This window comes from Talaromyces marneffei, chromosome 8 (assembly GCF_009556855.1).
Source record: "Talaromyces marneffei chromosome 8, complete sequence".
Classification (NCBI taxonomy): domain Eukaryota; kingdom Fungi; phylum Ascomycota; class Eurotiomycetes; order Eurotiales; family Trichocomaceae; genus Talaromyces; species Talaromyces marneffei.
In genome coordinates this window covers 441,148-465,563 of record NC_072355.1, presented here as the reverse complement: position 1 = coordinate 465,563, position 24,416 = coordinate 441,148, and the positions used below count along the sequence as shown (strand labels likewise).

General features: G+C 46.6%; 12 protein-coding genes across 12 annotated transcripts; 7 read left to right on the top strand and 5 right to left on the bottom strand.

Moving 5' to 3' along the window:
• Window positions 1–130: 130 nt before the first annotated feature.
• EYB26_009519 (uncharacterized protein) lies at window positions 131–2,499 on the top strand (the record flags this gene model as incomplete). The annotated part of the gene is made up of 5 exons (XM_054268769.1): window positions 131–324; window positions 403–698; window positions 768–1,788; window positions 1,860–2,206; window positions 2,279–2,499. 5 exons carry the CDS (start codon window positions 131–133, stop codon window positions 2,497–2,499), a joined length of 2,079 nt encoding a protein of 692 aa, XP_054124744.1.
• A 1,660-nt stretch (window positions 2,500–4,159) lies between these two features.
• On the top strand, window positions 4,160–4,594 carry EYB26_009518 (uncharacterized protein; the record flags this gene model as incomplete). The annotated part of the gene is made up of 1 exon (XM_054268768.1): window positions 4,160–4,594. The coding sequence occupies one exon, from the start codon at window positions 4,160–4,162 to the stop codon at window positions 4,592–4,594; it is 435 nt and encodes a 144-aa protein (XP_054124743.1).
• A 200-nt stretch (window positions 4,595–4,794) lies between these two features.
• Window positions 4,795–5,991, bottom strand: EYB26_009517 (uncharacterized protein; the record flags this gene model as incomplete). The annotated part of the gene is made up of 1 exon (XM_054268767.1): window positions 4,795–5,991. The coding sequence occupies one exon, from the start codon at window positions 5,989–5,991 to the stop codon at window positions 4,795–4,797; it is 1,197 nt and encodes a 398-aa protein (XP_054124742.1).
• Window positions 5,992–6,427: 436 nt separating this feature from the next.
• Window positions 6,428–7,808, bottom strand: EYB26_009516 (uncharacterized protein; the record flags this gene model as incomplete). Its single annotated transcript, XM_054268766.1, has 5 exons — window positions 6,428–6,869; window positions 6,925–7,316; window positions 7,373–7,477; window positions 7,535–7,554; window positions 7,610–7,808. The coding sequence occupies 5 exons, from the start codon at window positions 7,806–7,808 to the stop codon at window positions 6,428–6,430; spliced, it is 1,158 nt and encodes a 385-aa protein (XP_054124741.1).
• A 1,558-nt stretch (window positions 7,809–9,366) lies between these two features.
• Window positions 9,367–11,418, top strand: EYB26_009515 (uncharacterized protein; the record flags this gene model as incomplete). The annotated part of the gene is made up of 3 exons (XM_054268765.1): window positions 9,367–10,803; window positions 10,858–11,293; window positions 11,351–11,418. 3 exons carry the CDS (start codon window positions 9,367–9,369, stop codon window positions 11,416–11,418), a joined length of 1,941 nt encoding a protein of 646 aa, XP_054124740.1.
• An 862-nt stretch (window positions 11,419–12,280) lies between these two features.
• Window positions 12,281–13,152, top strand: EYB26_009514 (uncharacterized protein; the record flags this gene model as incomplete). Its single annotated transcript, XM_054268764.1, has 3 exons — window positions 12,281–12,516; window positions 12,597–12,801; window positions 12,874–13,152. The coding sequence occupies 3 exons, from the start codon at window positions 12,281–12,283 to the stop codon at window positions 13,150–13,152; spliced, it is 720 nt and encodes a 239-aa protein (XP_054124739.1).
• Window positions 13,153–13,621: 469 nt separating this feature from the next.
• EYB26_009513 (uncharacterized protein) lies at window positions 13,622–14,496 on the top strand (the record flags this gene model as incomplete). The annotated part of the gene is made up of 4 exons (XM_054268763.1): window positions 13,622–13,632; window positions 13,800–13,885; window positions 13,957–14,252; window positions 14,317–14,496. The coding sequence occupies 4 exons, from the start codon at window positions 13,622–13,624 to the stop codon at window positions 14,494–14,496; spliced, it is 573 nt and encodes a 190-aa protein (XP_054124738.1).
• Window positions 14,497–15,203: 707 nt separating this feature from the next.
• Window positions 15,204–16,652, top strand: EYB26_009512 (uncharacterized protein; the record flags this gene model as incomplete). Its single annotated transcript, XM_054268762.1, has 1 exon — window positions 15,204–16,652. The coding sequence occupies one exon, from the start codon at window positions 15,204–15,206 to the stop codon at window positions 16,650–16,652; it is 1,449 nt and encodes a 482-aa protein (XP_054124737.1).
• A 68-nt stretch (window positions 16,653–16,720) lies between these two features.
• EYB26_009511 (uncharacterized protein) lies at window positions 16,721–17,272 on the bottom strand (the record flags this gene model as incomplete). The annotated part of the gene is made up of 1 exon (XM_054268761.1): window positions 16,721–17,272. The coding sequence occupies one exon, from the start codon at window positions 17,270–17,272 to the stop codon at window positions 16,721–16,723; it is 552 nt and encodes a 183-aa protein (XP_054124736.1).
• Window positions 17,273–17,886: 614 nt separating this feature from the next.
• EYB26_009510 (uncharacterized protein) lies at window positions 17,887–19,656 on the bottom strand (the record flags this gene model as incomplete). Its single annotated transcript, XM_054268760.1, has 5 exons — window positions 17,887–18,728; window positions 18,777–18,933; window positions 18,982–19,189; window positions 19,246–19,297; window positions 19,650–19,656. The coding sequence occupies 5 exons, from the start codon at window positions 19,654–19,656 to the stop codon at window positions 17,887–17,889; spliced, it is 1,266 nt and encodes a 421-aa protein (XP_054124735.1).
• Window positions 19,657–20,254: 598 nt separating this feature from the next.
• EYB26_009509 (uncharacterized protein) lies at window positions 20,255–22,517 on the bottom strand (the record flags this gene model as incomplete). Its single annotated transcript, XM_054268759.1, has 4 exons — window positions 20,255–21,796; window positions 21,846–22,057; window positions 22,191–22,386; window positions 22,440–22,517. 4 exons carry the CDS (start codon window positions 22,515–22,517, stop codon window positions 20,255–20,257), a joined length of 2,028 nt encoding a protein of 675 aa, XP_054124734.1.
• A 450-nt stretch (window positions 22,518–22,967) lies between these two features.
• Window positions 22,968–24,336, top strand: EYB26_009508 (uncharacterized protein; the record flags this gene model as incomplete). The annotated part of the gene is made up of 2 exons (XM_054268758.1): window positions 22,968–24,215; window positions 24,277–24,336. 2 exons carry the CDS (start codon window positions 22,968–22,970, stop codon window positions 24,334–24,336), a joined length of 1,308 nt encoding a protein of 435 aa, XP_054124733.1.
• Between the last annotated feature and the right edge of the window lie 80 nt (window positions 24,337–24,416).

The following is a 24,416-nucleotide window of genomic DNA, read 5'->3' as shown; positions in this document are numbered from 1 at the left end:
GACATATAACCTTATCTAGGCCCTGCATATAGGCGCATAATTTGGACCTGAGAAGAGCTTCAGAAATAGGCTTCTTCAGACGGGTCGTTGTCGGAATTGACAGGGTACATTTTGTACCAGTACACATAAAATGACACCATTCTTTCTGGTGTCGTTACTCCTGGCTTCATTGCCATCTATCAGGGCTGAGTCGACTTTCTCTCCAGCTCGTCCTCCAGCTCAGCCGCTCGCTGTCAAGTCTCCATACTTGAGCGCATGGCAGAGCGCTGGAAGCAATGGCGGTAATGGTGGTTACCTTGCTAATCAATGGCCGACATTCTGGTCGTAAGTCACTCTTAAAACAATTTCATGGAAATCTTAGATTCTTTGCTATTCAACTAACTTGTGTTTTCCCCCATTTAGTGGACAGATTCTTGGCTGGGCTGGCCTGATCAAAGTTGATGGCATCGCGTACGGCTGGATGGGAGTTCCCGCGGATGTCTCTTTTGTAAACCAGACTTCTTACACTTATACAAGTACATCCAGCATCTATGTACAGACTGTGGAAGATAAACTACAGATAAAAGTTACATTCCTGTCTCCTATAACCCCCAATGATTTTCTACGGCAGTCGCTCATCTTCTCCTATATGACTGTCGAGGTTGTGTCTTTGGATGGCAGCGAGCATAATGTTGCATTGTACACGGATATTTCTGCTGGTAAGTGACGTCGTTCCAACATTTTTTTTAATCTAAGTGATATCCAGCGCTAAAATAGTAAATACACAGAATGGGTTTCGGGTGACCGTAGTGTCGTTGCACAATGGGACTATGGCACCAATGGGGATTTGTCATATCATAAAGTCTACCGTCAGACGAAACTAGCATTCTCAGAAGTCAGCGATCAGACTGAGTACGGAAACTGGTGGTATACCACCACTTCGGACAGTGGTTATACTTATGGATCCGGATTCGCTGATGAGGTTCGAGGCCAATTCATTAAATATGGTGCTTTAACCAACAACGTGGACAGCAACTACCGTGCTATCCGAGACAGATGGCCTGTTTTCGCGCATGCATTTGACTTGGGGAGCGTGGGAACTACATCAACTAGCCGCTTGTTCTCTATTGGTCTCACCCAGGAAGAAGCTATTCAATTTGATGGTGCCGATGGCGTTGTTCCCTTGCCTTCATTCTGGCTCCAGTACTTCTCTGACGAAATCTCCGCCATGTCTTTCTTCCACAATGATTACGAAACCGCCAGCTCACTATCTGCTGACTTGGATGCTAAAGTGTTGTCGGATGCATCGGCCATCAGTCACGATTATGCTATTATTGCGACTTTGTCTCTCCGACAGGCCTTTGGTGCGACTCAGCTCGTCGGTACCAATCGAACACAATATCTTTTTCTCAAGGAAATATCTTCTGATGGCAACGTGAACACTGTTGATGTCATTTTCCCGGCTCATCCTGCTTACCTGTATACCAACCCAGCCCTGTTGAGACTTGTCATGGCTCCACTCTTTGAGAACCAAGAAGCTGGGCAATATCCCAACCGGTGGTCGATGCACGATGTTGGCAGTCATTATCCCAACGCTACCGCTCACCCTGACGGCAGCGATGAGCAGATGCCTCTTGAAGAGTGTGGTAACATGCTGATCATGTCACTTGCTTATTACCTGGCTTCTAAGGATCTCGATTTCCTCAAGTCACACTACAGGCTGCTCGATCAGTGGACGCAGTTCTTAGTTGACGAAGCCCTCTATCCGGCCAACCAGATTTCCACCGATGACTTTGCTGGTTCACTTGCGTAAGCAATTCTTATATGTAGACAGCGATGATAGGCACCATCATGAACTAACCATATGTCTCTCGTTATAGGAACCAAACGAACTTGGCTCTCAAGGGAATGATTGGCATCAAGGCCATGTCCGTCATTGCTAGTGTTACCGGAAACCACACCAGTGCTGCCAACTACAGCTCCATTGCCGACGATTATATTACCCAATGGCAAACTTTAGGAATCAACAGCGCTGCAAATCCGCCTCACAGTACCTTGTCCTATGATTCCAGCGATTCTTGGGGTCTTTTGTACAACTTGTTTGGCGATAAGGAGCTTGGATTGAACCTCGTCCCTCAATCTGTCTATGATATGCAGAGCAATTTCTACCCGACTGTGAATGCCAAGTATGGAGTGCCGCTAGATACTCGTCACTCTTACACCAAAGGTGTGTATTTTACTATCTTCTCCAAGTTATTGTACTGCAACCATACCGGCCGGTTACTAATCTCTCGAATAGGTGACTGGGAAGCATGGGCAGCATCAATTGCAAGCGAGACCACCCGCGACATGTTCTACTCCGACCTCGCATACTGGATCAACAATACCCCTACTAACCATGCTCTTACCGATCTGTATGACACTGTTACTGATGACTACCCCGGTATTTTCTTCATCAACAGGCCTGTCATGGGTGGCGTGTTTGCCCAGCTTGTCCTGGAAATGGGTCTTTCTCTATAGATGAACTCTTTTTTTGTTGTACTTTGACTTATCTTCTATACATTCATATACGATTCTTATTTTATGTATTGGTGAATCGAATATACGCCCTTTGAAAGAATTCACCTACCATATGTACATAGGAACGTTTCCAATTCTGCCGTTAAAAATGGAGTACAGAGAATGTCATCTAATCAATAATTGGCAACAAAGTAGTCAGTTGTCTTTTGACACTGTTCCAATTTAATCAAGCATGGAAAGGTGAAAAAAAAGGCGTGGTTCTCATAGTCAGTCTTGGTCTCATGAACAAATCCGAATCGATCAAAAGGTGTGGCCAAAGAATGCACGTTGGCTTTTTACGACATTCTACAACTTTGCAAAAGTCACGATGTCCGAGATGGAGTCCAAAAGTTGGCGTCGGAGTATCCTTCATTCTTTGAAACCTAGCTATTTGCATACCAAGCGCCATTTCAGCTGTGTGGTCTTATCTTAGCGTTACCTTTCTTTCTTGTCCAAAATTTCATCAATGCGAACAGAATTTCAACACTTTCATGTACATTAGAAGAGCCTGACACACATCTCGTGTCATTCCTTAGAGTCAGTTAGGGCTTTTCGCTGCGACCCAAAAATTTCCAAATTGGGCAACAACGGTTAGCACTAGCTAGTCGAAACTTTAATTTCACCACTCACCACTCACCACTCACCACCATAAGAATAAAGATTTGCCCTAATTGAAGCCTAGAACCTCTCAAGACTAGCTTTGAGTAAGGGGAATTTGAAGCAGTGGCAAATATCAGGAAATACGAAATAGTTCCTGCAGACATTCGAGAGTATGCATCATTTCGGCCAGAGGAATGTGATGGCATTCCACGCCGAGACTCTCGTTCTTACCATGGACACACGGACTAGAATACATTCCTGCAGTTAGCTACCAGTGGGCCATTGAAACTACTGTAACGGTAACAAGTAAAATTGACATATATATAGATACACAAACCGACTTGTTTCTAGGCCAAGGCTTTTTCTAATTCCGACAACCGGGCAGTAGGTCGTTTCGCAAATCGCACGGATCTATCGGCAATCGATATATCTGAGACCAGCAAATATGAGCCGAATCGAATACCTAGTGCATTCCTACAGCGCACCGGCCTGACTAGGCTCGATCTAGAGGCTGAACCGCCTTCATTGCCACATGAAACTGATCCAGATGAGTCAAGATTTTTCGTTCAAAATCGATTTATCGACATTCAACCTCAAACAATTCAGAGCAAAGAGTGCCTGGATCGGCAATACCCCTGCCGATTGCCTTCCCCCGAGGCCTGTATCAGACGTCATTGAACATGGATCTTCAGCCTGAATCATGAAAAAAAAATGTCATCACGCGCTTTTACTAGAAGAATCTGAGAATGTTCATGTTGAACTCGGCGTGGAAGTTCGTGCAGTAGTTCGTGCAGCAATTCGTGCCAAGCATACATGTAGTGTAGAATATATAAGACTATATTCCTGGTTTCTGTCTGCGCTCAAATTGTTGGTCTTGCTATATTTAATCTGCAAAGGTCTCGAGGAGTATCATCCAGCTTTTATAATCAATTATCCTACTGAAGCACTATATCCCAGAAATACTGCACCAAATATTTCCTACAAAAGAGGAACCTAAAATATAACATATATATTATTCAAAATGAAGCTCACCACCATCCACGCAACCTTATTCACCCTCTCCTCATCACTTGCCCTCGCCGCAAGCGCCACCCAAGCAACCATAGCAACATACGACGCAGCCTACGACGACGCAACCCTCTCATTATCAACAGTAACCTGCTCCAACGGCGAAAACGGTCTCGTCACAAAGGGCTACAACAGCATCGGCGACCTCCCAACTCCATACGTTGCGGGATCCTTGACTATCAAGGGCTGGAATGATGCTAACTGTGGCGCCTGCTACTCGTTATCGTACAAGAATGAGACCGTCTATGTAGTGGCTATTGATGTTGCTATTGGAAAGTTCAATGCTGCGCAGAGGGTTTTGGATAAGTTGACCCAGGGGCATGCGGAAGAATTTGGAAGCGTTCTGGTTGATTATGAGGAGGTTGATGGATCGAAGTGTGGATTTTAAGCCTGAAATTGGCGAAAAAGTTAGGATTGTGCCGATGTTAAATTCGATATTTTTGTATTTCGCTTTCTACGTACAGCTAAAACGACCTCGAAAATTGAGGAAATATGCAAAAAGAACTTTATTCAAAGTTGCTTAAAATGAACCCCAAAATAAAACGCCTAAAAATTGCTAAGCCTGGTATTACACATCCATTTAGTGAATCACTTTTTCCAGCCCTCGACTTTCTTCCTTCTCTTCTCAAAGTTTTGACCAACGGCTGCCACCCCATCGCCTCTCGGCCCATCCTCTGTAAACGCTCGCTTTCGACTCTTCTCCAATGCTCCAGCCCTTGAGCTACCAGCTGATCTCTTGGTGAGTCTAGCAATTCTATCCGCTCCTTCACCCAATGAGCGGAAATCTTCGCCTCCAAAGCCGCCTGCACGAGGTCCCTCGGCAGCCTTTCTCTTTGCACGTTCCTTTTTACTTTCTTTGGGCAAACGCACAAAGTTGGTTTCTTCGTATGTACGACGTTCAGCTTCACGTGCACGATCTTGTTGCGACATGACTTGTCTTCCACCACGCTGGATGGTGCTACCAATACTGGGTTCTGCCATTGGTGCGGCTGACATCTCGGCAGAAACGAATTCGTCAATGACACTCGACTTCTTGGGTCGGCGGTCACGATCACGGTCACGGCTTTCAGTTGTGGGTAAAGCAGTAGGTTTGATCCTAGGTGGTCGGTAGATTCCATCTGATGGTTGAGCTTTTGTATCTCTCGACGTTGTTGTCCTAGCGTCTCTGTCGGCTTTCGGTACATCCTTCGAGAATGCAGTTACGTTGGGTCGGTAAGCCATTTCGTCAATTTCCTCATTATCGCTATCCTCTTCTTCGTCCTCGTCGTCATCGGACACATCTTCCGAATTGTCGCTGTCATCTCCACCCTTGTTTTTGATTTTCTTTCCTGCTTTGGGTGCGCTCTTGCTCGCCCGCTCTGCATCCTCGGCTGCTTTGACAACCTTGTCAATCTGATATTTCAATCTGCCCTCAAGAGGCTTGACACCTCTCTCGAGATACACCCTCAATTCCGTCAATTTCCTGACAACATCCTCCAGCGAAACATCACCTTGACCTTCACTCTTTCCGCGTCCCCGGAGCTGGAATAGGACCAGGAAAACGAGATTTTGCAGATACGAGAGGAGTAACTCGGCTTTTGTGTCTAGTAGCGAAATGCCATCTGAAGGAGGTAGGATTGTAGGACTCGTCGTTTTGTCTTCCGATTCGGTCGATGAAGGTAACGAAGTGGAAGCGCTGTTCAGGCATTCTGTTAGGGTCTCAAGGATCGATGACAAGTTGTCGATAGGAGAAGTCGATTGATCGCTATCGCTAACGGCTGGCGCCTTGGAGGTAATTGCGACCATTGTTGTGACTGATTTTAGAAAATCTGGCTGTTCGAGGTAAAGTTGTCGCATTTTTTATCGAAACAAATTTTGGTCCGGCGGTGGAGACACCTCTTATCGGGCTTATCATCACGTGTTAAGCTGGTATGGAGCCTCTTAATGTAATTCAGCCAATAAGAGCTCTTCTTCTTTGAACGACGCTGATTGGTCCAGTACTCACAAAGTATAGAAATAACCCTAACTGAAGTCTTGTTCCTTGTAGTAATTATACCGACAACTTATGTTAGTATTATGTTCTCATAGATATTTCTGATATATGCGTACCGGTCTCTGAAAATATTGTACAGAAATAATGAAATCAATCCTAATTATCTTTCGCTCATGCTCGAAGGAAATAAATACTCGCAGGTACAAGCTCCGCTAAACCATGTACAAAAGTTGCATCTATGAGCTGACTCTATACCACAGATTCATCTCCCGCAGCAAACTCCTCTGTCGATCTATGTGACTCGTACAGCTGCTCAGCAGATCGTATATGCTTACTCATCGACCTAGGATCTTCCAGCTCATGCCAGCCTTGTGAGCATATACTCTTTGCAGAATCCGGCGATAATGTATTCGCATTTTTGTCAAACAGTCTGTCTCGTCCACTGCTGGATTTCGTGCTAACGATGCCAGACAGAGTAAATCTCCGCCATATACTAGACTCATTTAGTCTCAGCTTATCCCTCCTGTTGCGAAGGAATTTGGGCAGTACTGGAAAGCAGGCAACCGCAAATGCCGAGGTCGCTTCTAGTAAGGACCAGACACCCGTTAGAAATCCATGGTACGTGTAGTTGACGGGATTCCGGAGCACACGAATCGAGAATTGGAGGCGTAAAGACGAGGATATGCAAGCACTAAACGTAGAATCAGAACTGGTTCGTTCACACAGACGAGACGAGTTAAACCCACAAGATGGCAATGAAGAACAATATGGAGATAAGTGTCTTTTGCTTGCGTTCCATTTGAAGTTTCCAGATGCAGACCTGTGGCATTATTAAAATGATAATGTCAGATGCCAAGTTGATACATGCTGCCACTACAGTGAGTATCAGGAAATCGACTGGGCAAGAACCCTCCGTGATTAACAAATTCCACGCTTTCGCGATAGGGTGGCATCTAAAGATTTCCACAAAGACCTCGGTAACATAAAATAGGATGTTCGTCCAGAGCAAACCATGACAAGCCCAATACATCTTTCGATTTACTCTTGCTGGGGCAAATAGTTCAATATATTGCAGGAGAATCGCGAATTTAATGAAGAACATGAGGAATCTGTTCAAAATCGAGCTGACATAGATGTACTAAAGTTGATTGATAAGTCTTTTCATATCTGAAGATGTGGATGGGAAATATTTACATATAGCACTTTGAGAAACCTATCGGGTCGCATATTCCACTGGTCAAGACCTGGGGATACCTCTACGTATAGGATGAGAGAGACAGTGTGTCCGATGAACATTCCCTAAGAGAAGACACAATGAGGTTTGGCAAACACATAGCCCATGAGAGGGTTTCTTACCCATCCAAGGACAACAAATACTGAGTGAAAGACTGTTAGTAGATGACTATCAGATAGGTAGGGGAGTGTGCATACAGTCCTCTAGCGTAACACGACGTACGATGTACAACCTCGTATAACCGCGAATAAAAAATAGGACAGTGCAGACCACATTGCAGACAGTTAGGAGAGCAATACACTCCGTTCTATGATTTGGTGGGTTGTCAAAATCTGCCGTTACCCCTGGAAGGGGTTCAGCCGCTGGGCTTTGAAGGAGTACCTCGGTTGAGTTCATCTCGATGTGAATTTAGATCAGTCGTGTTCGAACCAGAGGTTGTTTGGCTGAAAAGAGACAAAACAGCCAATTTAAAGAGAGAGCCCAGAGTTGCGATATAAACATCAATACCTAGGTGCAGAGTAGCCTGGTATAAAACGCTACTATACTAGTGATGCCATCAATGATATCTAATGCGACGATACCGTAGCGGACTATAGAGTACAAAGAATGAACCAATTAGCCACTTCCCTTTGGAACAGTATTCTTATCAAGGGCTATTTGTTGACATATTTAGCCAGGAAACAGTACCCAGAGGATGTCACACTCATCATTTCTGGGGAAGTTGAGTCCTATACTGCAAAGATCGCAACTCAGACTACCTGGAGAGCTCATATCGAAACAAAGCCATTTTTATCCAATGATTGGTGGTCGAATCGCGATCCCCTCGTAGTCACTCTTTATTGGTTCTTTCTTTGTTTTGTATCCTTTGTTTGCTCTCTTTAGCGATGCTGAATAGAGTATGGCCAAACTTTACATAAAATGGTTGAGTCGCTAGGCTTGCCCAGATCTATTGTTCTAAGTCAGTAAGTTTCTATCTATTCTGTAGTAAACAGAATCAAGTCTAGGACATGACCTGCTCGGAACACAACTCGCCAGTCCGCGCAATGAGTACGATTCAACGCAATGCGCACGGTGTAATATCCACCAATTCTGTTCAATCTCACAGTCGATGTGTTATAATATCCCGCTATTATAACACGAGAATTCTACCTATCATCCTCTTCTTTGCGCCTCGGCCTTTGTCTTTCTCATAATGTTCCAATCGGGTTTTACCCCTATTGGTTGCAAGAGTTCGGAGGTTTGTTCTAGACTCAGCTGTCACACTCAGATCCTCCACACATGAGAAACAAATTTAGATATTGAAGCCATAGATTCTAGGAGTTTATATACACGTGATATACACATATAAAGGGTTTAAAACGTCAATGCTAATATGTATAAGGATTCGTCTGTATAATATTTCCGAAAACTCCGGTTGAACGTTTCTCGAGATCAATCCGAGCTAATGGCAGGTTTGCTTGGCACTCACAAAAGACTAATGTGCCTTGAATCCTCCCTTCTGGCCAACAATATACAAATAGTACAACGGTAGAGATGTGTTAACAGAAGAGAAGAGAAGAGAAGTAGAATTAAAGTTGATGGAGGGAACGGATGGCGCTAAATCTGTATCGGGATTAGAGGCTCTTGCATCACGTGTGGCAGCTGTTTGGTTATGACACGCTGGTTCTACGAACCGTTCAGCTTCAGCCGCCGAGCCATTTTACTTCGACATTCAATTGTGTTTCCTGTTACGAGCCCCAAAATAGATACATGTTATTTTCATCAATTTCCTATTTTGCATGAAACGTCATTTTCACTTACACTGACCTCGCAAGGTTACTGGGTTAGCTCGGTGAGTTCGTTACATGGATCCAGTCACCGGAAACGTCAAAACGAGCGAGCCTGAATTGGGAAGCTCGAATTATTAGTATGATTTAACTCATCTCTTGTGAAACTGCAGTAGCCATATCACAAGATGCCGTCATCGAGGCGGACGTTGCTTCTGTCCTCGTTGCTTTTATTATCATCCAGCACATCGGCATTCTACCTCCCCGGTGTCGCGCCGACCTCATACGATGAAGGCCAATCGGTACCGCTATATGTGAATCATCTCACGCCCGGAATCGCCAGGCAAGATGATCAATTACACGCAGTGCTGTCGTACGATTACTACAACCCCATATTTCATTTCTGCCAGCCCAAGGATGGACCGGTAGATGTTCGAGAGTCGTTAGGCAGCATCATATTTGGAGACCGAATCCGAACGTCGCCGTTTGAATTGCACATGGCAAAGAATGAAACTTGCAAGGCTGTTTGTGGTGAGGTTGAATTTGGGCCGCGGGATGCCCGGTTCACCAACAATCGCATTGCTCAAGGGTATAACATCAACTGGCTGGTAGACGGCTTACCGGCTGCCATGCTGAATCTCGATCCTTTCACCGGCGCAGAGTTCTACAACCCCGGCTTCCTCATGGGCTATGTTGATGAGGATGGACAGTCTGTCCTCAACAATCATTTCATTATCTTCATTGATTACCACAAAGTCGGCCTCGCGACGCAAGACAAGTATAGGGTCGTTGGCGTGCTAGTTCAACCAGAATCGCGCGGCGACTCCTTCGTTAGCGGCAATAACCAAGTGGACTGCGGTGAGGGAGGGAATGCGATGATCTTGAGTGAGGAAATCCCGACAAAGGTTGTTTGGACCTATAGCGTTTACTGGAGGGAATCAAACACGGCGTGGGCAACACGATGGGACAAATACCTCCATGTTTTCGACCCCAAGATCCATTGGTTCTCTCTGATTAATTCATCCGTTTTCGTTGTTTTCCTAGTCGGTATGGTCAGCATGATTCTCATCCGCGCATTAAGAAAAGATATTGCTCGATACAACCGACTTGACCAAATCAACCTTGATGATCTCAATGGTACCTCTGTTGTCGAGGACGGCATTCAGGAAGATTCCGGCTGGAAACTTGTTCATGGAGACGTCTTTCGCTGCCCGAAGAGTCCGTTGCTTCTCAGTGTTCTGCTTGGAAACGGAGCTCAGCTGTTTGTCATGACCGGTGTGACCGTTGCCTTTGCGCTATTCGGCTTGCTTTCTCCGGCCAACCGAGGTTTCCTTGGCACTACGGTTGTTATTTTATATACCTTGTTTGGCTTTATTGGAGGGTATGTTTCGTCCCGCGCGTATAAATCGTTTGGTGGTGAAGCCTGGAAGCGCAATATTGTCATGACCCCTCTTTTGATCCCAAGTATTGTCTTTTCCTGGTTCTTCCTCCTGAATTTGTTCGTTTGGGCCAAGGGCTCCAGCGGTGCGGTGCCATTTACAACCATGATTGCGGTGGTTGCCATTTGGTTTGTGATTAGTGTTCCGCTGAGTTTTGCGGGTAGTTGGATCGGCTTCAAGTCTCAGGTACGTACTTTACCAGCTCATAGCTGTCTACCAGTTGCTAATGTAAATGAACAGGCTTTCGAAGCTCCTACCAAAACAAACCAGATTCCAAGACAAATCCCACCAGCAGTGGGAACACTCCGTCCCATCCCATCACTCCTACTCACTGGTATTCTACCATTTGGAGCCATCTTTGTCGAACTCTACTTCATCATGAACTCTCTATGGACCAGCAAGATCTACTACATGTTCGGATTCTTGTTCCTTTGCTACGGGCTGATGGTAATCACAACCGCCGCCACCACCATACTCCTCGTCTACTTTATGCTGTGTGCTGAGGACTATCGCTGGTCGTGGCGTGCCTTTAACGGTGCCGGTATGACTGGATTTTACGTGTTTGTGAATGCGCTTATTTTCTGGGCTACACGAGTCAGCTTTGGAGGATTGACTGGAGCTGTGTTATATGTTGGATATTCGGCCTTGATTGGATTCTTGGTCTTTATCCTGACTGGTGAGTACACTTTCCGAATCTGCCGGGTAATAGTTCGTCTGCTGACTATCGATATAGGCACAATCGGCTTTTTCGCAAGCTGGGTGTTTGTCCGCAAGATTTATTCCTCTATCAAGGTGGATTAATCTGCCGCAAGAATCAAGAGGACAGAAACTGACGGGAATTGTCCAAAATCATATGTCGATGTCTTTTTGTATGATTATTTTTAAGTAGATATTCGCATTAGCGACATGCCCAGGTCGAAGGATATCTCCTGCTCCGTCCTCTCGAATTCGAGTGGCAGCTTTGTATTATGTTATATTCTTATTAGCCATTTTCATTTTTCTTCCATTTGATATATTACGACTCTACATGCTAGGTTTTTGTCTTGTTATATTTAAGTTGTTTGTGCTGGATTCATGGGACAGATGTGTAACCTTGGAGATAGTTCTTGAAACTTTTACATAGGCGCAAAAAGTGGAATGATTGATACGCCAACAACACCTCGGCAGCATATACTATCTACATACGTAGGTTAATTCTCATCTTCTGCTTCTTTGTTCCCAGCGTTGTCTAAGTTACACTTCCCACACTAGGTTCATGGTATATGTTCTGAGTCCGTGTGACGTGAGCTCAGCAAAAGGAGCGACTTATGTTTTATCAAGCAACTTCTCCGCACTTCGCCTTAATATTTTTTTGCAGAACCTTCGCCAAATTTACGGGCGGCGATATTTTCCAACTCGTATTTGGTAGTTACACTTATGCAGAGCTCTGATTGGTGATGGGACTCGCTCTACTGCTTGCTGGATAATAGGTAGGCATATGACGGCTGCACTAGATCGTATGTGGTAGTTATATCTATGATTCTATGTCCATCATGGCCGCGCTAGCCCTTTCTTTTGCGAGCTGAATCTACTGTGTATAACATTAATACCTACCCCCAAAGAAAGATCTAGTCACTTTGTCTCTCTATATATATCTCACCAGAAAATAACCCCAAGAAGAAATATGAAACTCGTCGTCGCAGGCGCAACAGGCTTCGTCGGCACAGAAGTCATCCGTCAAGCCCTGTCGCACCCAGCAGTGACTTCTGTAGTTGCGCTCGCACGACGCGCAACCCCAGTTCCTGCGAACGTCAGCCTGGATGCGAATCTATCAAAACTCAAGTGCGCCGTTTGCGAGGATTTTGAGCATTATTCGGATAGCATAAAGGAGGATCTTGCCGGTGCTGATGCTTGTATATGGTACGACTACCCACCGCAACGATGTAGCCAGTCTGGATGCATGTATATGTACATATATGCCAACAGTTAGTTTTATTCAGGCTCATAGCTATAACGCCATCCAAACAGTCCTCGATGCCCTTTGAGCAAGTTGAGAAAATCTGTCTCGATTACACCGTCAATGGCCTAAAAACGATGGCTACGAGAAGCAACAACCCATTTCGCTTCATCTACACCAGCGGCGCAAAGGTGAACAGAGACCAGACTAAAAGACCTTGGATTATGGGAGATTATGGAGTGTTACGGGTGAGTCCATCTTTCTTCCCCCAAAGGAATTGCTGTGGCTGTTGTTGATCGTGTGTATTTGTGTGTATATAGAGCCGGGTTGAGAATCAGGTCCTCGACTTCGCGAAACAGCCCGACGGTAAAAATGTGCAAGTATGTATCACAAGACCGGGCCTCATCTACGCGCCTGGCCACATGAGTACTCTTACGGTGGTAGCATCAACCATCATGCGCAGTTTAATCGGGTTACCGCGGGTAGAACTCGATGAGATTGCGGCGACGTTGCTGGCTCAGGCGGTCAATGGAATCGAGAAAGAGACGCTGTTAAATGAGGATTTGGTGCGGATTGGGCGGAGGGTGTTGGCCTCATAGTAGTTCTCATTATACGAGATGACATAGAACGAGAGGAGACAAAGAATGTACCCTACATATGGTTGCCAAGCGTGGCGCAGCAAATCCAGAAGGTCCCCCCGCGATCATTGACTTTGACAACGTCATTCACACTCTCATACACTTAATCATTCAATTATTTTCACTTGAGAAAACTCTTACTAAAGACAAGACTTTGCTAAGACTTTATTTGCTGTCTTGAGTCTTGATACACTAGCCTACTCCTACTCTAATCTGCTTGGTTTCACCTACTGCCTACAAAGGCCACCGCTTACTACCCCACGCTTCTCCGACATCCACCCGCCAAGTTCGATTCCCCCAAGGCTATCGATCGACATTCTTTCGACACGAGAATTCCAATTCGCAGAAACAGATCGACAGTTCGCAGTCTGTGCTTGTTTCTAGAAGTTTTTTTCTTTTAGAATCCAACAGGAAAAAGAAAGTCAACGCCATGGGTCAAAAGTAAGACGAATTTCCCCTTTCAAAAGACTCCACACGTGATAGAGCCGGGGAAGCCAACATGCACATCTCTGAGAGCTGTTATCACCATTCAGAAATGCTTTTATTCGCTGCAATCGCGGCCATTCGAGTCCAATGGATCGCACTATATACTCATTGACACTTTGCAGACAATCAAAGCTTTCCCCGCAACAGCTGGACGAGCTAGTTAAAGCCACCCATTTTGATAAGAAGGAGCTGCAACAATGGTATAAAGGTATATAAGTTACCGCTTTCCCCTTGTGATCATCCACATATCTTTGATATACTAAAACGCGAGTGATGTAGGCTTCCTCAAAGACTGCCCCTCCGGCCACCTCAACAAGGAGGAATTCCAAAAGATCTACCGCCAATTCTTCCCCTTTGGCGACCCATCCCCGTTCGCAAACTATGTCTTTCGGGTCTTTGACTCCGATAATAGCGGCACAATAGACTTTAAAGAATTCATATGCGCATTATCCGTGACATCGCGCGGCAAAATGGAGGATAAACTGGATTGGGCGTTTCAGCTGTACGATATCGATGGCGACGGGAAGATAAGTTATGATGAGATGTTGGCTATTGTGGAGGCTATATATAAAATGGTACCTACCCTTCCTTACCCGAGAGAGTTGGTTTTCAAGACGGTTGCTGATGTGTGACCGGCAGGTCGGCTCAATGGTCAAACTCCCCGAAGACGAAGACACACCTGAAAAACGAGTTAAGAAAATCTTTGGCATGATGGACAAGGACGAAAATGGCAGTCTGGATATGGAAGAATTCAAGGAAGGCAGTAAACGGGATGAGACTATTGTCAGCGCTTTGTCGTTGTATGATGGGTTGGTATAGTCTCATTGCCTCCCTTCTATTATTGACTTTCTTCGGTTTCATATGTAACGCATCACACTACCCCCATACATTACTTTCATTATGATTTTTTTTGATCGCTTTTGACGTTGATGTTGATGATTCGATTTCGTGTTTATATATGCTCTGCACTTGCATACTCATTTTTTCTTGTTGTTCACTTTCGGTGTTGTTTTGGCGGTTAATTGATTGATTGATTGCATGCATTCTATTCCTGTTCCCTTGGAGATTTATGTCATACCTTCTTCCGACTGATTGGTAAACAAACAAAGCATCTGTTGAAGGATTGGGTGCTGTTGGAGAATGCATATGCATACGCCAGATAAAATCAAAGAAACTGGATGCCCTCAATGATCTTTCTCCAATTCTTCAGTCGCTGCGCTGTATACCTATAGTTACTTACTCTGTAGTAGGCAGTGTTGGGCCAATGCGCGACATCCGCTGAGTGGATCAGATCAGCCTCAATATGAACGTTTCCATCCTCGGCGCTGTTAACTTAGTTAAGTTAATTCAAATTTACCAAGTGTCTAGCATCGCACTGAAATAGCAACTCAACTTAATGTCGCCTGCAATCAATCTGGAGACGAGTCTCCCTAAACGAATACCCAGGAGCGTTATCCGCACTCTCTGATGGAGTTGGGGTGATGGCGCTACTCCGCGAAATCCCAGATCGGCCAAGCAATAAGATTATGTCTGCGCATGCGACAACCACAGAAGACAGAAATAAAGAAAACGAGAAGGGCAAGAAAGTAAAAAATCGCAGTCGCAAACAGCCGCGCACCACGAATCCCAAGAAACAAACCCATGGCCATCCCGACCATGACGACACTACTACCATCGCAGATGCGTGCCAAAACGAGGACGACACGAACCACCACCTGGTCTTAGACCAAATACTAACCCCCTCTCTCGCGGCCCGCACCACCTCAGCCCAACACATCCAGATCTTTGTAGACTATATAATGGTCGCCTGGCCGTGCTTGTTCAAGTGTACCGAAAAAACGACTCAAGTCAGCTGGGTCGCCTACGCCGTTTCGCGTGGTGCCGGCGACGACAGCAATGCTTTTGATCTGGGGTTGAGGTCAATGACATACTCCTTCATGGGCGCGAGCGCGCGGGACCAGAAACTCGTCAATGCTGGACGTCAACTGTACGGCAAATCACTACGGTGTTTGGCCTCTAATCTTTCGAGGTTGCAAAATGTGTCCCCCACTAAAAGGGGGTATGTGGATGAAGCGGTCCTTGCTGGAGCGGTGTTGCTGAGTGTCTATGAGATGCATCATGGCGCTTCGGCGGAGGCATGGCTGTACCATCACGCGGGGATAATTGAGATGATGCGAATGCGCGGCGCGGAGGCTCATGTCATCACCGTGTTCGGGGGCGCGATATATCTCGCTTATCGTGGGTTTTTCATTACTGCTTCGCTACTCAAGGGCGAAGCATGTTTGTTAGAGCAGCGCGAGTGGCAGGCTATAAGTGAGCGGATCGAGGTCGAAAATGCACGGCGACCGGACTCGTCGGTGTTTACTGAAATCACGGAACGCGCGTTTCGGGAGATGGTCAAGCTCCCCGGCATGCTCAAGAGGGTAAGGGAGTTGTGGGAGATGCCACCCGTCAACCAGTTTTTGCTTCGACCGCAGCTCAAGCAGGAATTGGCGGCGTTGAGGGCGGCGTTGAGGGGGTTGCATGCTGAGCTTGGGATTACGGTTGCTACACATGGAGGGCCTGATACCCCCACCGCTATTGCAGGTCAGAAGAAGGATATGTTTGTCGGGCCAGTGTTGTATAGATTTTTCGATGGCTTTACAGCATTGGCGATTCGCGGGATTCGGACTGGTATCATCCTTGTGAATCATCTCCTTTTGCTGCTCACGCCAGAAATGAATGTGCGACAAATGCTTCATGAAGAGATTCAGACTCTGTCACGAGATGATGGATTGACAACCCACAGTCTCGTTGCTACTGAGGCCAGACCATCACCATTCTTCATGATGGATACGACCAAACGCCCCTTTCCCATCCGAATCGAGAGTTTGATGAATCCGCGCTTTCGGCAGGGTCCGAATACGGCGTGGACAGATGGGATTGCGACTAGTTATGGAATGTTGGGCGTGAGGATACACGTTGACTATGATTAATCGCAAAGAAAAAAAAAAAAAGGAATGTATATATGTACAACACTACTTCAATAACTAAAAGCTACAATTCAGTCTTTAGAAGCATAAAGCTTGTACTTCCTCACAACCTCACAACCCACAAACCCAACCACAGCCCCGAGACCAGCTCTGCCCACCATCTCCCTCACCATCAACGACAACGGGGGTCTACTACCCCCCGCAACGAAGATGGTGGACGCAGCTATACCCGCGCCGACATCCGCATACAAATCATGCATTACCTGGCCCTCATTCTCAAGCAACCTCCAACTCCGATCCTGCCATTCCACCTCTTCAGCACCCCACATCCGCGCCGTGAGCAGGACCATAGACGCCCCGGCGCCGATGAGCGATGCCCTGGCCATGGTAGGATAGAAAATATTCCTCATTCCAGCATTTTTGCCGACTCCTCCTAGAGCAGCTTGCTGCGGAGGGGTGAGTTTGAGTTGTTGGCGGTGTTTGTACAGTTTATAGTTCGCATAAAACAGGCCGATGACCCCGCCAGCCTCGAAACCACGATGGAAGACGTGCACATATAGCAATGTCTTCGCGTAGGGTTGGTCTTCGGCGTGAGAGGGATGGGGCCAGGGGAATTCAGACATTTTTGTTTCTTTATATTCTCTTGATTATCTTTTTGAGTTGTTGGTGGATGATTTGATGTTGAGTGGCGAGACGGTGACGGAATGGAGTCAGCGGGTGGTAAACTTATGTTCAATGATGGTGTACTATGGAGTACTGTCAGGAGCTCGAGCGTTCGACAAGGCAGTCTCTCTGGATGGTAACCAAGCTCGGTTCCTTAGAGAGTAGTATGCATTTTCCAGCTTATCAGTGCGATGAGAAAAAATGAAGAAATTTTTACTGAGACTGCGTTTGTACAAACTTGATCAAAGATGGAGTTTTCGGCGTGTAGTTACACCTTTGTCTGACAACCATGTACTGTCTAGCCAATCGGGGTGTGCTTACTTCAATGTTCTTCCATACGGTATAAGTAAAGCGCCGAATTAGCCAATTAAGTCTCATAGATGTATAGTTCCATTCGGCCCTACGCGCGTAAGATATAAAAATGAAATATGCCGAAGAAAAGATCGACTAACCGACGACATATGCATCTCAGCTGCCTCATACCAAGAAATAGGGATATCATCAAGATACATACATACAAACGATCCAAAGCATACAAATGGTATAATAAGCAAAAACCAACCAGCCAAAAAGTTTATCGATTGGCTTCGGCACGAGCAAGGGCCTCCGCTTCAACCGTCTTCGCTTCCTGTTCTTGCTTCGCATCACGCACTTTTGCAAGCACAATTTCTCTGAAAATATCGCCTCGCGCAACACGGCTAAGACTTCGCTTTTTGGTGGTGACTCCCTCCTGTGATTGTTGCGATGATGAGGTTTCCGTTGCATCCTTGACGTCGCCCGATGGGTTCGTGACTGACAGGGCCGGGAATGCAGATACAATATCCGACGTGTCGCGGTTCTCGGCTGAAGCATCTGCACCATTAAATTCCTCATCGTCTTCCTGCATTTTCAAGGCTTCAATACGGTTGGCCAATTTGATAATTTCGATACCGCGACGAAGCTTTGCGCGAGCCATATAGGCCTTGATCTCGGGCAACAGGTTGTGGTCCGAGGCGGTGTCACCCTTGAGCCAGCGATGGGTCAGCGCCTCCTCTGCTGTAGCGCGTTTGGTTTGGTCCGCTGTTAGCAGTGTGTTGATAAAATCCTTTGCATCCTCGGAGACGTCGCGCCAGTAGCGTTCGTGGAATTGGACTTTGCCGTGACGGCATTCTTCGATTAGATCGGACATATTTTCAGACCGAAAAGGTGAGTAACCGCATAGTAATGTGTATGTGATAACGCCTAGGGACCACATGTCGGCGGGTTTGCCGTGGCCTTCTTTGAGCATGACTTCTGGGGCAGCGTATCCAAACGATCCAGCCATGGATGTGAGGACGTCGGAGGAGCTTTCCAGCATTTTAGCAATACCGAAATCTGCAAGGACAAGAGGGGAGTCCGTGGCAGCGGTGGCATAAAGTAGATTTTCGGGTTTGAGGTCTACACTTGTCAGCGTTTTGTAATGCGTTCCTGACTTCAAAGACATACCCCGATGAACAATATTGCGCTCATGCAAATACCGGACCGCATCCAAGACCTGCTTGATAGTCTGCGAAGCATCCTTTTCCGTAAACCTTCCACACTCGCAAATGCGATCAAACAATTCTCCTCCGGTCGCGAGTTCGGTCACAATATAATATTTATCCTATCCAATCAGCCACTTGCCATACCTAAAAGGATATGAGAAGTATACCCTCGACTCAAACCAATCGCGAAAATGCACGATATGAGGATGGTTCAATCGCTGCAAAAGCTCCAACTCATCGTACACCATCTGCTCATTTCCGCGCACGCTCTTCTTCAGGATGATTTTGACGGCGACTTTGCCTTCCGGGGAGTCGGCTTCGCGGACGATGCCGTACGTGCCTGCGCCGAGGGTTCGACCGAAGCGATATAACGACCTAGAAACATCATTCGTCAGTAGGCAGCCCTGTCAACTTGTTTGTTCGGTACTTACTTCTTCTCATAACTGTCCGGCTGACCCTGCAGCTTATTGAGCATACCCGAGACTAAACACCGAAAAAAAAAATCAATTGTCAGCCTTCTGTTGTCTTGTATGCTGACGGTGTCTTGTCCTCCCGGCTCACGATGAGCTCTGGCTCCATGTTATATATTAATTCAGACCATGCGTCCAAGTTCCCCACAAACTAATGCAAACAACAAACAGTACGACGACGCAGTCAAATGTGGACAGAGTAGAGAAACGAGATGCGAGGCTGGAGGTGGGACTGGTTGACATTGCGAAGAGAAGCGATCGCGTGGTATAGTTTCAATTGAAGATGTTGACAGCACGAATTGTCGTATATAGTAAAGAATGCGAACAATGGAATAATTTCATGATTGAAGAGTGTCAAAACTTACAACTCATTGCAACGGTTTGCTCAAGGAGTGACTTTCTCACAAAGAAAGTGTGTTGTCAACGACAGATTGTCCCGCGGGGTAAACGTGACTGTAATACAGGCGAACGAAGCCTCCGCGATAAGCCTATTTTCAACGGAAGAACCTCAACAAGTGAACGTAAAGGGAGAAAAAAAAAATTGTGTACGTAAATAGACCTCTTCAAGATGTCTATATAAAAGTAAAGAGGAGAAAGAACACAATTCAAGTGCAAGTCTCGAGGAAACACTTTCAGCCCAAGCTATCCTCAAGGCTGAGATGAACCGACTAGTAAATAATAGTAGGAAACTTGGAACTCTGAACCTGTGGCTGAGCCAGCGGGGCAGCTGAACTCTGCGCTTTTTGATTGGGCTTTTTTTTTACAAAGGATACGAATATGAGACGTATATACCCGACTTGCTCCAGGGGTTTATCTTTTAAACATGATTGTGGTAATATGATCCGATGGTCTGATGTTTCATCGTGTGACTTAGAAATTTACTGTTTACTTGAGGTGGTCAGGGGGAGCTATTCTAACAGGGTGTCATATTCACTCCACAAATTATAGATTATTATGTACGGAGTATGAATCAAATGGCAGCAGTCTGCTGCGTCGAGTCTTTGACGCCAAATGTGCCCCCCTCAATTGCAGCATCCATCATCCTATCACCACTGAGAATGCCCGTGGTGCAAATAACGATCTTCCGGGTTGCCGCTTCCTGCGCCGCGATATATCTCAATGCTGCGATTTCGGTGAATGTGATGCCACCAAGGAACATAATATATACTGTCTTCTGGTGGCCCAAGCTAGCACCGGAAGATGTTAATGACTGTCTGGCGCGGATGGCCTTCTCGTCTCCTTTCTGCACGATACTAAACGTCGATCCACGCGCGGACTTTGCAATATCCTCAAACCCGATCCAGCCTGGGGAAGACGTATTTGACGTATTGATCTGCGCGGTTGGAGCGGCTGATGATGTGAAGCCGCCCTTGATGAGAGACATCATGTGTGACTTTTGCAAGATACACTGCACGAGTCGGACAGACAAGGGCGCAAACCCGCTATAGACATAGGATATGTCATTAGGGTCCTTTTCTGAGACTTCCTCAACCACAAGACGAAGGTTCTTGCGGAGGTAATTGTAGTTGGTTTTTGTGCCGGCGACTGCACCACCAACGGCGCCTGGCAGCAGCATTGCCGTAGCCGATCCTCGTGGTTGCAGAAGCTCCATCTTTTCAAGAGCGCGGAAGGTGAGGAGATGCTGATAGCCGTATGCCTGCAGGATTTCTCGTTTGAAAAAATCCAGATCCTTAGCACGCAGTCCGCCAGACATGCACGATTCCAGGCACAGCAAACGGAGGATAGTCTTTAATGGCACGTCGCGAGCAATCAGTTCGCTAATGTTGCTGTGTTGATAGCTTGGATCCGTACCGGCCGCATTGCTTTGTTGAACCTCAAGGGTTTTGCGAAAGATATCTGATCGAGTCTGGCGCATGATATCTTCTGCCAGGTTGGTATGTATCTTCAAGCTTTGATGCTCTTGCTGATATGCTGGCAGACGATTGACGAATTCACGTAATTCCGCAGTTGTCTGCGCCGAGTGTCGAGTTTCATAATCAGATTCAAGTCTTCGTGCGACTTTGTTCAGGATGTCACCAACTATGGCAAAGTTGGTATCTCGTAGTTGATTAAACAGCGGGTCGGAAGAATCGAGCTGAATCTTTCGCTTCAGTCCTGGCCTTGCAGTTGGTGTAGGTGCAGATGACCGCTGTGGAGGTTGAGTAGCAGGCCCGACGATACTAGTGTCCACATCCGCTTGATTGTTTTGTATGCCAACAAACTCATCAATCAATCCTTCATAGGTGAGTTGTGTTAGGAGCGGCGTGCCGAAGTCAACCTCCCGATCAATGATGATGAGTTGTTCGATAGTTGAACTAGGTAGTTTGTTGCCATAATCAGGGCCGGCGCCCGATGACTGCTCTGCTTCGACCTCTTTTCGCATTCGAATAAGCAGGTCGGCTAATTTTCGAGCATTGTCTCCTTTACCGGTGATGCGAGGGAAATATCCATGGCGCCGCTGAATGTTCATCAAGCCTTTAGCTGAGAGGTATATACTGGCTGGGTTTTTGTGCTAGATACTATTAGCTTCATTCAATACACGAGAACGAAATCAAACTTACCAAATACAAATCGCCAAAAGCAGTGTCAAGCTCCAGAGACAAAACATCCTGCTCCAATGGAAGAAAGTAAACAGGCAGATCGGCGATATTTACATCTCCGGTGATGCCTGCTTCTTCTAGTATCGAATCACTCACAAGAGTCCGTCGAGGGACCCAAAATATCGATATATCATGTTCTACACTGCTGCTTTGACGTAGTTTCTTGATTTGTTCTGCGATAATGTTAGCAATTTTAATCTAGGGAACAAGACTGATAACGAGGAGTTGGTGAAAGTCTGCGAAATCTACTGAAGTCCCATATACATACGAAAATTAAATTTGGGGGAGTGGGGGAGGGCGACATACCAGCAACTTGAGCAACCTGGTTTACCTTTTCGGCATGGACCAAAAACACAACATTGCGTTGTGAGCTGTCGAGGTTGCCATTCTCTAGCAAGAACACACGATCGACTCCATAGTCTTGGAGAACAGAGAACTTGACAAACAATCCGACCGGGCCAGCCAGGTCTTTGCTAATGACCAAGTTCTTCTTTCCGCGAACCTAGGTCGAGGTCAGTAGATGTCTCGGAAAGCCGGGGAAACAAACAAGCTTACGCCTTCAAGAAGATTGAGCAAGTCTCTGCGCGCTTTTTCACGTAAATGATCAGCTTCATTCCCCGGAAGGGGAGCCATGACTTCTATGGAGGGACGTATTGCTTGCACATGGCTCTCCCTTTACTGAATGCAGGGATTGGAAGAGAAGGAAAGAGGGAGGTTGAGGCTTCCACGAAAGACCGCGCAACGTGGGAAATCACAACACGCTAGTCCAGGAATAGCCTAGTGGGAATGATCGTTCTCAGAGATCCGCCACTTTGTAATTTAGCGTATCTAAAATACTGTACGTTACCCCTAATAGCTCCTGCAGTTCAGAAGATATTTAGAGCTTGTGTAATCGTATTACACACCCCTTAAGCAAAAGCTCAGGCAGCGACACTGCCACCAGTGTCTCATCAGTGACAGTCACCCCTCTTTACAACTCACTCTACTTCTTATAAGATACCCCTTTCTCGTTTAAACTGCTCTCAAATTTCCCTACGCCTATTTTCAATTTTAATTTCCTTCCTACTCATAAATCAGCACAGCATGAAAAAGTTTTTGAAAAAGTCCAAGGACGACGGCGACGACGAGTCCAGCCGCCGAGCCCTCTTTGGTTCTCGATCTCGCGATAAGAGCCCCAACCCCCAAGCACAAGCCCAAGGAAACAACCCATACGCACAACAAATCCCAGTCGACCCATACACCAGAGCCAAGATCAATGCGGGCGTTGCTCCTGGTCCTCCCGGCGGTCCTGGCGGTTACGGCGATGTGAAGCATCCCAGCGGCCCCGGTGCGACAGGTCCAGTCGGTAATCAGCAAGGCGGATACGCACCAAATCGATATGGAAACCAAGGTGGTTATGGCGCCGATCGATATGGAACTGGTCAGGATAACGACAGCAGACCTGGTGGCGGATCGCGATATGGGCCCGGTGGCTATGGCGGTTTAGGCAGCACAGATCCTAATGATGCTGATAGAGATGCGCTGTTTGGGGGTGCTCGTGATCGTGTTCAGCAAAATGGACCAAGTGCAGGTGGACCACCACCTCCATATAGTACAGACGGACAGGCTGGTGGCGGTGGTTATGGCGGCTATGGAGAAGAGACTGGTCAACCTGGTTCATCAGCAGTTTATCAAGAGCGACAATTGACTGCCGAGGAGGAAGAAGAGGAGGAAGTCAACGCCGTGAAACAAGAAATCCGATTCATCAAGCAGGGAGATGTTTCTTCTACCCGAAACGCCCTTCGTGCCGCAGCTCAGGCCGAAGAGACGGGCCGTAACACACTTGCCCGACTCGGAGCTCAAAGCGAACGTATTCTCGACACCGAGAAGAGCCTTGATGTCGCCGCCAGCCAAGGCCGTCTCGCGGAAGAAAAAGCCAGAGAGCTCAAAACCCTCAATAAGAGCATGTTCGCAGTCCACGTCTCCAACCCATTCACTAGCAACGCTCGTCGCCGAGACCGCGATGAAAAGATCCTCGAAACCCACCGCTCTGAACGTGGCACTCGCGAGGGAACACGCCAAGAAGCGTTCCAATCGAACCAGCGCATGGAACGCACATTCCGGGACATCGAGCGTGACGCCAACAAGGTCTCTTCCGGACAAAAGAAGGACATGTCTGAGCGCGCAAAATACCAGTTTGAGGCCGACAGTGAAGATGAGGCGATGGAGGATGAGATTGATAATAACTTGAACTTGTTGTCTGGAGCGGCAGCACGATTGAATGGGTTGGCGAAAGCGACTGGTAAGGAGTTGGAGGAGCAGAATCGTCATTTGGACAGGATTATGGGGAAGGTCAGTAATCTCCGCCTTTTTCTTGCGATATCTTTTTGGGCAGTACTAATATGGGATATAGAGCGACTACGTGGACGATCAGATTGCCATGAACAGGGCCAGATTAGATCGTATTCGTTAGAGCTTTCAATACATAGACGTGTCGGCTTTTGTCGATTTGCATTGCTTCAAGTTCGATATACCCTTACTGGGGTAGGCGTT